Source organism: Moschus berezovskii, chromosome 13, assembly GCF_049115385.1.
Source record: "Moschus berezovskii isolate FMDL1 chromosome 13, NW_MosBer_1.0, whole genome shotgun sequence".
Classification (NCBI taxonomy): domain Eukaryota; kingdom Metazoa; phylum Chordata; class Mammalia; order Artiodactyla; family Moschidae; genus Moschus; species Moschus berezovskii.
In genome coordinates this window covers 54,632,256-54,645,527 of record NC_142472.1, presented here as the reverse complement: position 1 = coordinate 54,645,527, position 13,272 = coordinate 54,632,256, and the positions used below count along the sequence as shown (strand labels likewise).

Below are 13,272 nucleotides of genomic sequence, written 5' to 3'. Positions count from 1 at the left end.
ACCCCTGTGTCTGACCCTGGACAGAAACATGTGTGGACCAGGTTCAATTTCAGCCAGACTGTGCCCGCTCCACACCCCGCCATCTGAGTGGGCAGAGTCTCCTGATGGGGCCTCCCAGTGCCATGTGGAGTCCCTCACTCTTGCCAGCCCTCCGACTCTCCAGTTTCAGAAGCTCTCAGCTTCCCCAACCTGCACTTTATTATTCCCTGTCCTCCGGTTTGTCTTTCGTCATCCCTTGCTCTTTGAACAAAGCCTTCTTTCTAGTGAAATTACTCCCTGCACTGTTGGAAATACCTGTGCCTTCTCAACTCCTCCCCTCTGGCCGCTAAATGAAAACTGAAAATCACCTGCATTTTGCTCGTAACAGAGGAGAAATCCCTTCTCATTTGTACTGAGAATATATCTTAGTCACCAAAGGTGTTTCACCGTGAACTCTTTTCCTGATCTCCCATCTCCTGTCTGCTGGCCATTTTCAGAAAAGTCCCAGGGAAAGAGGAAGTTCTGAAACTCCCTGATCCTGACTGGTTAGTCCTCCTGGAGTTTCCAGGGGAGGGTCAGCACTGCAGTCATTGCCCTTGATGGGGTCAACTGCCATAAATAGGACAAGTGGACAAGTGGTTGAGGAGGACCTGAATATTCAGTTTTTTGTCCGTGCTGTTTCTGTGACCAGTTTCCTACCTGGAAGAGCGAGAACATTTCAGATACTATCTCATCTATCCATAGCAAGTCAGGCTCCATTCAGACAGCACAAGAGACTTAGGAGGGAAACCTTTCAAAAAAAGATTTCTGGGACTTCCCTGGCAGTCCAGTGGTTAAGACTCTGCACTTGCGATGTTTGATCCTTGGTCAGGGAACCAGGATCCCACATGCCAAGTGGTGCAGCCAAAAAAAAAAAAAAAGAATGCAGTCTCTACTTAAAAAAAAAAAAAAAAAGACAAACCAGATTGCTTTGGTCTACGCAATTATCAATTTTTTTATTGGTCATTTCTTTATCAAATTGAATGATGCTTTTAGCATGGTCCCTGGCCAGCCAGACTGGCTTCTTTTTTAATCTCTTCATTCCTTTTTGGAGTCTTTGGCTATTGTCCAGTGAGAATTACATTTCCCTTGTGGAAGCTCACATCTTTCTCTTCTCGGACCACTTAAACCTTGCCTTCGTAAAGTCTGGGAGTTGCATGTAGTGTTGCTTACTTTTCTCCCTAAAGTTATAATTTGGCTCTCCCCCCATCTCTCTGTCATTTTCCACTGCAGCAACCATTTCCTTCTCATTGTCCAGAAGCAGGTCAAGATAAGAAAGTCCCCTTTCTGCCTCTTCAGCCTTCTTATTAACAAGGCAAACAAAAAGCTTGTTAGATGCTCACTTGGTAGGAAATAGAATCTCCCGTAACTGTCCACAGTTACCTTTGAGCTTCCAAGTTAAGGTTGCAGAACACTGGCGTCAGGTAAACCGGTACTCAGAAGCTGCTCTGTCGGTTGCTAAGCAGGTGGTTCAACTCAGGCACCAGCTGGGATTCTGTTCTCTCCTCCATCTTCCCATCTGGTCCAGCACCTGCTGCCTCTTGTGGTCCTGGTGCCTCTTGGATTGGCTGTTTCCGCTCCCTCCCCGTTTTCCCTACCTTCAACAACGCTCATCTTTTCACACCCTGAGCTCTCGTCTGACCTTTTACTTCTCTCCTACGACTTCCCACATTGCACCGTAGCTGCATAGTTACTTGTCTGCCTTCGAACCCTACGTTCTGTGAGAACAGAAACCTGATTTTTCTGACTTGTATTCTGAATTCCTCCCACAAACAGCCCGTGCCATTGACGGGAGAATGAATGAGTGAACCCATGAATGGGTGAAGCACTCGCTGGGTCACTTGAACAACTGCTTCCAGACTTCCCTTCCATATGCTTTCCTGCTGCATTTCACTCTAAACTGAAATACTGTTCTTCACTTTCCTCTCCTGCTTAGGAGTCCACAGCATCCCCTCCCTGCTTTCTCCATCAGGTCTAAATAATTAGGTTGTTTTCCAGGGTCCCTAATCAGTTGGCCCAACTTGATCCCCTGTATGATGTACCTGGTAGGTATGACAGGTAATCCCCAATACCAGATACCTGGTAGGTATGATGGATGAGCTCTCCAAGTAGATACTAGAGCCTGCTGCGACCACCCAGAGATTTCGGGACAAACTCAGTGGATCTGAGCCCTCATCACTGTTAATTGCTATGGGAGTCAAGGGCTGGTCATAGGTCCTGCCTTGGACCAACATCAGAGAGCTGTCCTTTCAGGAGGTTGGGGGGGTCATGGGCTCTGCCACCCGCCAAGGTTTTTCCATGTTTCTGGGAAGTCAGACTAGTCTGGAATGGATGTAACCGTAGTGGCTGGAACCTTCTTGTCTCTCTTAGGAGCACCAGCCTGGATCAGTGCTTCTCAACCTTTAATGTGTTTGTGAATCACAAGGAAATCATCTTAAAATGCAGACTTTCAGTCAGTAGGTGTGTGTGGGGGGGGATTGGGACTTTGTATTTCTAACAAATTCCCGGATAATATCGAGGCTGTTGCTGACTGTTTGTGGACCACACTTTGAGTAGCAAGTGAAGACACCTCCTATCCACTGAGCTTGAGAGACTGAAGTGTCTCCAGAGAGACTCTTCCCAAGCACACCATCACTTATTTCAGCATCTCCTCAAAGAATCTGGCTAAGTCTGTCTTTAACTCTTTTTCCAACAGCATATCTAAATTTTGCAACCATAAACACCAGCCAGGACAGTATATCTTCCATGCAGAAAATGATGACGCCCAGTTCACAAAAGAGTTCACACTGAATATAAGAAGTAAGTGAAGAGGGTGGGATGAATGGAGAGAGTGGCATGGAGACACACATTACCATGTTAAATTAGACAGCCAGGGGGATTTGCTATATAAGGCAGGGAGCTCAAATCAGGGCTCTGTGACAACCTACAGGGGTGGGACAGGGTGGGAGGTGTGAGGAGGTTCAAGAGGGAGGGGATGTACCTATACCTACAGCTGATTCATGTTTATGTATGGCAGAAACCAACGCAATATTGTGAAGCAATTATCCTCCAGTTAAAAATAAATAAATTGAAATTTAAAAAAAACAGAAGTGAAGTAGTCAAGAAATTTTATTTCACTCTTGTGACTCGTTAATGATGTATTAACTCGGACCAGAAAGAGCTAAGCAATGGCTTAGGGAAGGAGTGTGATGAAACTGTTTTGACCTGTGGAAGTGTTCTGAAATTGTACTTTCATATCTCCTAGCTCTGTTGATACACAAACCTCTTTCTGGGCTCACCCTTTTAAGTTAAGATGCTGATTGTCCATGTCCTCTCTGAAGGTGCTTTAGTGTGTCACTTTATTGGTTTTAGTACTTTGAAGAATCATGTTAGGAAAAGGCTGAAAGTCATACTACCTGCCATTTAGTTGTTTTAATAATTCTTGTTTCTTTGGTCTATGAAAAGAGGAGAGTACCTTTCATTGGACTTTTTCTGCAGATGCTTCTCCTGAAGCTAAGACTCATTTTAGGGTGAGCAAGTAGATAGAGTCTACACCTGAGTTCTCTCCAGGAAGGGTCTAGTGATGGACAGGGGTGCTCCCCAGAGAGGTGGTAGGGCTGCCTGCACCGAAGGTGACATGACAAGGTGAAAGAACCCCCCTCTTTGAGTCCTGCCTGAGACACCCTCCAAGAAGCACAACTGCTAACACTGCATGAGCAGCCTATGGGAACCTGACTTTGAAACCCTTTCTGAAAAGTGCATCACTCCATGAGCTTGTTTTCCCTCTTGTTTTCTACAGGGAAACCTCAAGTGCTGGCTGAGGCATCTGCAAGTCAGGCTTCTTGCTCCTCTGATGGGTACCCTATACCATCTTGGACCTGGAAGAAGTGTTCAGACAAGTCCCCCAAGTAATGAGGACCTTGGCCTCTCTTGTGTTAGAAGAACATGAAACTCTCTCTGACATACTGATGCTTTCTCATGAATTCAGTTTAAGAAGAAACGCTAGAGCATTTCAAATGCTTACCTTCCTAGTCGACCATAATTCTCAATGATCACAGATTGCTTCTGATAACCTATAATAGATGTGTCTCTTACAGACCCCATTAGAGAAACTTTCACTTCCAATCTGATGACAACCATGCCCCTCTGACTTCTCTGCCGTTTCTTTTCAGCTGCACAGAAGAAATCACAGAAGGAATTTGGAATAAAAAGGCCAACAGGAAAGTGTTTGGACAGTGGATATCGAGCAGCACGCTGAACATGAGCGAGGCTGTCAAAGGGTTCCTGGTGAAGTGTTGTGCCTACAACGCCCTCGGCACATCCTGTGAGACAATCCTTCTGAGCTCACCAGGTAGACAGCAGTTGCTCTTGAAACATGCCACCTTCAGGAATTCCCCACTAGAAGTTAGGCCCTATCTTTGGCTTTTATTCGGGGGAGTTTTACAAGAGCATGCAGGTTTAGTGTGTGAGATGAGAAGGCTTTTTGAGTCAGGCAGGAATCCCCACTGAATATGCATGTTCCGTAGTTTAAGGGCAGAGTGGCTTCTACTGAGGTTACTATAACTCATGAATTCAGGCAATGTGGGTAGAACCCCAAACTCCTGGTATACTCTGACAAGCCCGGTGGCTCAGTGGTAAGGAATCTGTCTGCCAAGCAGGAGTCTCGAGTTTGATCCCTGGATCAGAAAGATCCCCTGGAGAAGGAAATGGCAACCTGGAGAACCCAGGTTCTTGCCTGGAGAATCCCATGGACAGAGGAGCCTGGTGGGTTACAGTCCCTGAGGTCGCAAAGAGTCGGATGCAACTTAGTGACTGAACAACAGCAACAATAAATAGAGATCCAGATCCAGGGACATAGATTTAGTAATTTGGAGTCTTTACCACTTTCCCTTTCAGTTAATCTCCTTATTTGCCTTTTAGCCTGCTGTTTTATCATTTTTGGTTTGATATTTAGAGCCCTCTGAAATTAAGCAATTCTGAAACCTGGCCGCCTACACAAATGGTTTAAAATCACCAGCATCCCCAAACTAACTTCCCCACATTCATATGACAGCTTCATTGTGGGAACACAGGTTTCTTTTTTTTTCAAATTGAGGTATAGTTGATTTACAATGTTGTGTTAGTCTTGGGTGAACAGCAAAGTGATGCAGTTTTATATGTGTATTCTTTTTCAGATTCTTTTCCATTATAGTTTATCCCAAAATATAGAGTATGTTGATAGCTCCCTTTGCTGTACAGTGGGACTGTGTTGTTTGTCTACTTTATGTATAGTAGACAAACATAATTGATTCAGTCCCCTGTGCTATATACTAGGACTGTGTTGTTTATTTTATATATGGTAGACAGACTTCTTTTTTTTTTTAATCTGGCTTGACTATCCTGTGGATTTAAATAGATGTAATCCTTAAAACCCCTAGTAAATGATTTTTTTAAATTGGGCTCAGAGGGACTTCCCTGACCGCCCAGTGGTTAAGACTCTGTGCATCAATGCAGGGGGCATGGGTTCCATCCGTGGTCAGGGGACTAAGATCCCACATGCCACAAAGCATGGCCAAATAAATAAATAAAATGGGTTCAGAATCATCTAAAATTTTCTGGGAGGGAAGTGTCCTTTATATGAACATGGCCTGATTTTTCTGTGGACTTCTGTGCGTAGAGGGCTTGTAAGCATCACAAATAACGGCCCCTCAGACAGGACGTGAGAGGTTGTAGCGAGCCTGCGGTCTTCGGATTCTCACCCACTTCTCCGGGATGCTCTTCCTTGCAGGGCCCTTCCCTTCCATCCAGGATAACATCTCATTCTATGCGACAATTGGCCTCTGTCTTCCCTTCATTGCCGTTTTAACCATGCTGATTTGTCACAAGTACAAAAAGGTAAAAGCAAAGGTTAAAAAAAAAAAAAAAGCCATCATTGTGTCCCATATCTGAAGAACGCCCTGTGGCTAACTGACTCATTATTTCCTCTTGGAAGCAATTTCGGTACGAAAGCCAGCTGCAGATGGTGCAGGTGACCGGCTCTCTGGATAATGAGTACTTCTACATTGACTTCAGAGAATATGAGTATGATCTCAAATGGGAGTTTCCGAGAGAAAACTTGGAATTTGGTAAGAATCGGATGTTTCGCCTGTTTCCTTCTTGTGGGAAAATCCTCAGCGAATGCTCACTCACTCACCACATGTCTTGCAGGGAAGGTCCTGGGGTCGGGTGCTTTTGGAAAAGTGATGAATGCGACTGCCTACGGAATTAGTAAGACAGGGGTCTCCATCCAGGTCGCAGTCAAGATGCTGAAAGGTACAGAGACGCGCCAAGAGGGGAGGTGCCACCTGCCGCCTCCTCTTTTTCATTATGGGTACTGCTTGTCTGGCTTCAAAGCTTAAAAGGGAGTGAGTTGGGGTTGGTGTCCACTAAGTCATGAATATAAAACTCAAGTCCACCTCTTCTTCCTCTCCTGTGTCTGCTTAGGTGTTTTTCAGCTTTGGGGTTACCGTTGCTACAGGCAGCTGTGTGTCTTACATGGTGACATGGACTCTGGGTAGAAGAGGGAATCAGTGCCTTCTGTATCACTCCCCACTCGTTTCTCACCTGCCCTCCCCAACAGCCTCCCTGAGCATCACTCACTTAGCAAGAGCGCCCCCAGCTGGCTCGAAGTGATCATGACCCCCATCCTCAACTGCCTCTACCATGAACTAAGTCTAATGGGCATTTTTCTGTCCTCACATTATTTGAATTTTCAGCACAAGTTGGCACGATCGACAGTTCCCTCCACCTTTCTGTGCTTTCTTCCTTTGGTTTCCATGGCGCCGTATTTTTCCGGTTTCCTCCCACCCTCTGACTGCTGCGCTGTCCTTGGCTGCTCCCTCATCTTCTCATCCATCTCTCACGTGGAATTCCTGAAGGCTTGCTCCAGGTCCCGCTTTCCTTTCCACTCCTCACACTCAAGGGCTGTCTCAGCTTGCCCATGACCTCATCCCGTGTACCGATGGTTCTCACAATTTAGTCTCCCTGCTAAGCTTCAGGTTATGTCCAAATGCCTGAATGTCTCCAGGGTCCTTCAAAGACAGCCTATCCAAAGTGGACTCCTCCAACCCTGGCCCTTGGTTGATACTCCCTCTCTCACCGATTGGTTATAAGTACTAGTGACTGGCCACGGGCCACCAAATTGGGCCAGCCAGGAACCTAGGACTGACTCATCCTAGAAACCATCCTCATTGTAACTATTCCTATCAGGCTTCCTGCAGGTGCCTCTTGAGTCCATCCTCTTTTCTCTTAACCCCTGTTACTGCCTGTCTCTTCCCAATTGATGCCCCAGCCTTCTAAGAAGCTACTCTATGTGCACTCTTACCTCCTTCTGGATTCTGAAGCCCAAGTGATGCTTCTGAAATGCAAAGCTGATCACATAATTTTTCTACTTACCCTTCCCAGTTGCTTGCATCTTGAACAGTCCACGCAGCCCAGCACGATGTGGCTGCAGCTCGCCTCTGCCCTCACAGCTCTCAGTTCCTCTGGAGTGCCGTGCTCTTCCCACCTCAGGGCCTTTGCACATCCATCCTTCCCCTTCCCCTTTAATATCATCACCGCCTGCTCCTCCTGTGGATCTCAGCTCAGATACCACTTCCTCTGGGAAGCCATCTCTCACGCCCCAGATGAGCTCAAGTTCCTTGCTAGATGCTGTTGCCCAGCTCCCTGTGGGCTTTTTCCCCCTCATAAAATTGATCACAACTATAATTACATGGTTGTTTATTTATTTAACTAGTGTGTTTGCTGCCCCAGTAGTCTGTAAGCCTCATAAGGGCAGATCTGTATATTTTGGTTGCTGTCCTCTTTCTCTTTCTCTTTCTTTTTTTAAAATTTCATTGGAGTATAGTTGCTTTCGGGTTTCCTAGGGATAAAAAAATCCATCCGCCAATGCAGGAGACACAAGAGTCGTGGGTTTGATCCCTGGGTGGGGAAGATCCCCTGGAGTAGGAAATGACAACCGGCTCCAGTATTCTTTCCTGGAGAATTTCGTGGACAGAAGGAGCTGGTGGGCTCCAGTTCATGAGGTTTCAAGAGTCAGACAAAACTGAGCACACACACACATAGCTGCTTTGCAATGTTGTGTTAGTTTCTGCTGTACAGCAAAGTGAGTCCGTTATACATATACGTATATTTCCTCTTTTTTAGATTTCCTTCCCATTTAGGTCCGCAGAGCATTATGTCGAGTTCCCTGTGTTCTACAGTAGGTCCTCACTAGTTATCTATTTTATACATGGTATCAACAGTGTATATATTTCAATCCCAATCTCTCAGTTCATCCTACTCCACCACCCCTTGGTATCTATAAGCTTGTTCTCTGTGTCTGCTTTGCAAATAAATTCACCCGTACCGGTTTTCTAGGTTTCACATATAAGTGATATTATGTGATATTTGTTTTTCTCTTTGTGACTTACTTCACTGTTTGACTGTCTCTAGGTCTGTCCATGTCTCTGCAAATGACCCTGTCTCATGCCTTTTCATGGCCATGTAATATTCCATCGTACCTCATCTTCTTTATCCATTTCTCTGTTGATGGACATTTAGGTTGCTTCCATGTGGTCCTCTTTCTTGATCTTGGCCCATCCAATGACTTCAGGACTTCTTCCTCATCCTTCCCACTCTGAGTTTACTTGGTTAACTCCCGTTTTCCCTCAGGTCTCAGCATAAACATTTAATATCCCCTTCCCCACCCTTCCCAAGTCTGGGTTAGGCATCCCTCTTGTGTGGGACAGCATCCTACATTCATTTTCCACATGGCACTTATTTTTTATTTTTATTGAAGTATAATTGATTTATAATGTTGTATTAGTTTTTGCTATACAGCAAAGTGATTCAGTTATACATATGTATACATTATTTATATTCTTTTCCGTGATGGTTTATCACAGGATATTGATTTTAGTTCCCTGTGCTATACAGTAGGGCCTTGTTGCTTAGAAAATAATTTGCATCTGCTAACCTCAAACTCCCAATCTACTTCTCCCCCATGCCCCTTCTTCTTGGCAACCACAAGTCTGCTCTTTTTGTCTGTGAGTCTGCTTCTCTTTCATAAATAGATTCGCTTGTGCCATGTGGCATTTACGACACTACGTTGTAGTTCATTTACTTGTCTCCCCTTTCAAGAAGGCTGTAAACCCCAGGAAGACAGGGGCTGTGTCTTTTTACTATTTATTCCCCCAAGTCCTGGCACATTGCCTCCTACCCAGGAGGCATTCACTACTTGTTGAATGAACAAATGAAAGTCAGGTAGTGGTATATGAAAGTGCTTTGAAAAGTTAGGGTCGTTGTAAAGTATGTCCTTTGGGTTATGAGGAACAGGACATGGACACCTGAAAGGCACGAATCCTTGTACAATGTGAGGCAGTGGGAGATGTGACGCAGAGTGAGTCCCGATGCACTCAGAGAAGGATGTCACTCCTAGGCCAAGAGGTTGGAGATCCAGATGCTCCTGAAAGCTCACACAAGTCAAAATAGATGTACTGAAGCTCTGGAAAAGCCGCATAAAGGCTTTTCAGAATGAAACAATGTCACCCAGAAATAGTCAATAAAATCTCCATTGAATGTAAAGAAACGGAGGGGTGGGTGCCTGGAGGGCAAGATCCTGAGACCCTGCCCTGACCTCTAGGGCCCCAGCACCCTCCCGGCAGTGGCAGGTGTCCTGACTACCTGGGCACTTTGGCTTCAATGACAGGAGATCTTTAAATTCACCAATAAGTACCTCCATGCCACATTTCTAAGCAAGATGCCAAGTAAAATTTGCTAAACTATCTAGCCTTCCTCCAGGGGAAGTAGTAGATACATTCTAGCCTAGTCAGCAGTGACGGTCCTCATTATCAATTAAGGAGTTTCTTGAGAACTTGGTCGATGAGAATTGCTCCTCTTTGATCTTCTCACCAGGCTTCCCAGGTGGCTCAGCAGTAAAGAATCTGCCTGCCAATGCAGGAGACACGGGTTGGTGGGTTCAATCCCTGGGTGGGGAAAACCCTCAAAGAAGGAAATAGCAACCCACTCCAGTATCCTTGGCTGGAAAATCCCATGGACAGAGTAACCTGGAGGGCTACAGTCCATAGGGTCACAAAGAGTCAGAGCCAACTTAGCAACTGAGCACTCAGGTAGCATGCGTGACCTCCTGACCATTGGATTCCTGACAAATTTAAGGTTCTAGATCTGAAGATCACAGGCTGGAACCCTCACTAACATTCCTATCTTGTCACTCTGTGACTTCAACAAACCAAGGGGAAAAAAAAAATGCATGCTTCTCCCTTCAGCATATTCATTAACTTCTACTGTGGAGGAAAGTCATGTGTTATTATTTTTTTCTTTTCTTGTTTAAGGGTCAATTCTAAAGATTTTTATGTTGCAGGTAGAGGAAAGTCCAGTAGAAAAGCACATTATTTGATTCAACTTTCATGCTGCAATCTTTGAAATTCTGCCTTAAAGCATAGTATATTACTATTCAAAATGTATGTATTATTGAATGTATTTTAAAACTTTTATGCAAATCTTCTCTGAACAGAGGAAGATTTTAATTTATCAAATAATCTAAAATACCTATTTTACTTCCATTTTTCATTTGTGATGCCCTGCCATTGACAGAAAAAGCAGACAGCTCGGAGAGAGAGGCTCTCATGTCTGAACTCAAAATGATGACCCACCTGGGCAGCCACGAGAATATTGTGAATCTGCTGGGGGCGTGCACCCTGTCAGGTAACCGGTTCCCACTCTGATCACCTAGAAGAAAACATTTTAGCCTGGAGACAAAGATGTTGTTTGTTCTCCTGTTGCTCTCCTTTTCTCTCCTTTTGTGGTCCCCCAAACCCAAGTGGGATTAGACATACAGTGCTTCCGGGTTAGATGCATCAGTGTAGACAATGCCAGTCTTCACTGGGCAATGTCATGGAATTCTAATTTATTTAAAAGGAATTCCCTGGCTATCCAGTAATTAGGGGGCTTCCCTGGTGGCTCAGCGGTAAAGAATCCACCTGCAGTGTAGGAGACACGGGTTCTATCCCTGGGTCAAGAAGATCCCCTGGAACAGGAAATGGCAACCCACTCCAGTATTCCTGCCTGGAGAATCCCATGGACAGAGAAGCCTGGCAGGCTACAGTCCATGGGGTCGCAAAGAGTTGGACACAACTTAGGCACTGAACCACTACCACCACCAGTGGTTAGGACGTGGCATTTTCACTACTGTGTCCAGGGTTCAATTCCTGGTCAAGGAACTAAGACCCTGTAAGCCTCATGACATGACATGGCAAAAAAGTTAAATAAAAAGAAACCAAAAAAACACAATGTTGCAAGCACATTTTGTGTGTCTCTCTCTACCTGCCCAAGAGGTACTTCTCCCTTGCTGGAGAGCTTGGCCACTGCCCCAGTTCAGTTCAGTTCAGTTGCTCAGTCGTGTCCGACTCTTTGTGACCCCATGAATCACAGCACGCCAGGCCTCCCTGTCCATCACCAACTCCTGGATTACCCTGTGCCCCAGCGTCCCTCCTTTGGGGTCAGCCAGCCAGAAATAAGGAGAAAATGGATTTAAGAGGTACATGCGTGCTAAGTCGCTTTAGTCAGGTCTGATTCTTTGCAACCCCATGCACTGCAGCTCGCCAGGCTCCTCTGTCCATGGGATCTCCAGGCAAGAATACTGGAGTGGGTTGCTGTGCCATCCTCCAGGGGATCTTCCCGACCCAGGGATCTCTTGCTGTCTCCTGCATTGGCAGGCAGATTCTTTACCACTAGCAGCACCTCAGAAGCCCTTTAAGAGGTGACTAGGTATATGTTTCTCCCTCGTCAGGCAAACCACAAATCAGCATATATTTACCAAGTGGTCCCAGTGCAAGCAGCATATTATTATCCATTGTAAACTGGAGAATCCTGGGGGCCAGTGGTTATTGGCAGAGCCAAAGTGGAAGGCAAGAAGCGAAAGCTTTCCAAAAAGTCTGGACAAAAAGCTGAAATTGACTTTAAAGTCCAAGATGAGATAGGTTCAGAGAGAACTGTCCTCCCACCTCTCCCCACCGAGTTCTCATAGAGTGGGGTTTCTGCTACACAGATGTTTGAAAAAACTATTCGGTGTCTGTATACCTGGAATTAAAACCGTCACTGTTTCAGGACCAATTTACTTGATTTTTGAATACTGTTGCTATGGTGACCTTCTCAACTATCTAAGAAGTAAAAGAGAAAAATTTCACCGGACATGGACGGAGATTTTCAAGGAACATAATTTCAGTTTTTATCCCACTTTCCAGTCACACCCTAATTCCAGGTAAGAGACTTGTCACAGTTTATAATAATACATTGCAGAACAGACAAAGTATGATGGTTAAATGCACCCCACCAGCCAGTTTCTAAGGGCCACTGTCCAGCACAGTGTTGAGTGTGTGTTTTAAGATCTCGGAAGGTCATTTATCTTTGCCATAGTTTCCCTGCCGATTTGAACAATGAGGTTTCCCCTGTCCTACAGTACAGGCACTGTAGCTGAACCAGTGATTTCAGCCCACTTGCACCTAATCACATCCTAGACATATATTCAGTTTTAGGATAGGTGCGTGATTCAATCTGTTAGGCCTCCTGGTTGACACATGGATATTGGTAGAAAGAAAGTGAGCCTTTCCCAAAGCCCCTGTTATATTCCTAGAAAGTAGTGCAGGTCCTGGGAGTATTGCACAAAGAGCTCTAAAGTCATAAAATGGATTTTGAAAAATTAGGATGGATTGATTTGGATAACGATGGGAGCAAAATAAAGTCGGGTGATGTTCATCTCTGTGCTCTGCCCTCTGTGGGCTCCTGAGTGGTTCGTGGTCCCCACAGGCTGTAGGTTTGGCAGAATGCTCATCCTCATCCTTGGACATTTCTTGCTGATTACTCGAACGTTGTAGCTCAATAACACCCTTCTCAGGGTGAATTCACAGGCACTCTGATGGAATGGTCCTCAATCCCGAGTGCATTTCTATTTCCCTCCTACATGAAAGCTGTCCCTTTTTCTAGAGGTGGATTTGTTAGAGACTTTTAACTTTATGGGGGGATGTATGGAGGTTGCGTTTGAGATTCCTTGTTTTCTTGGCATGTATGTTTCAGCACATGCCTCTGGCCTTCTAGTGCTGAGACAGAATAACATCCTGAGGCGGGGGTCCCCATGGAGACCCCAGGCATGTCTTTGTGCAGCTGCCCTTAACGATTCACACCAATCTTCCCTTCTGTGCTCGTTTCTCAGTTCATATTCTTAGACCAAGAGGATTCTGTAATGTCATCTGTGTTCTAGAA

The 13,272-nt window shown here is 45.3% G+C and overlaps 1 protein-coding gene across 2 annotated transcripts in view; it reads left to right on the top strand.

The window, feature by feature from the left end:
• Positions 1–13,272, top strand: part of FLT3 (fms related receptor tyrosine kinase 3) — a 66,522-nt gene that overhangs the window by 41,061 nt on the left and 12,189 nt on the right. For both annotated transcript variants that reach the window (XR_016038939.1, XM_055426836.2), the window contains exons 10-17: positions 2,714–2,817; positions 3,797–3,905; positions 4,170–4,348; positions 5,765–5,871; positions 5,969–6,101; positions 6,184–6,288; positions 10,609–10,719; positions 12,121–12,274. Coding sequence is in view for 1 of the 2 variants with exons in the window: in XM_055426836.2 (XP_055282811.2) it covers positions 2,714–2,817; positions 3,797–3,905; positions 4,170–4,348; positions 5,765–5,871; positions 5,969–6,101; positions 6,184–6,288; positions 10,609–10,719; positions 12,121–12,274 (1,002 nt within the window). In the remaining variant the exon portion in view is untranslated. The remainder of the gene's footprint in view (positions 1–2,713; positions 2,818–3,796; positions 3,906–4,169; positions 4,349–5,764; positions 5,872–5,968; positions 6,102–6,183; positions 6,289–10,608; positions 10,720–12,120; positions 12,275–13,272) is intronic.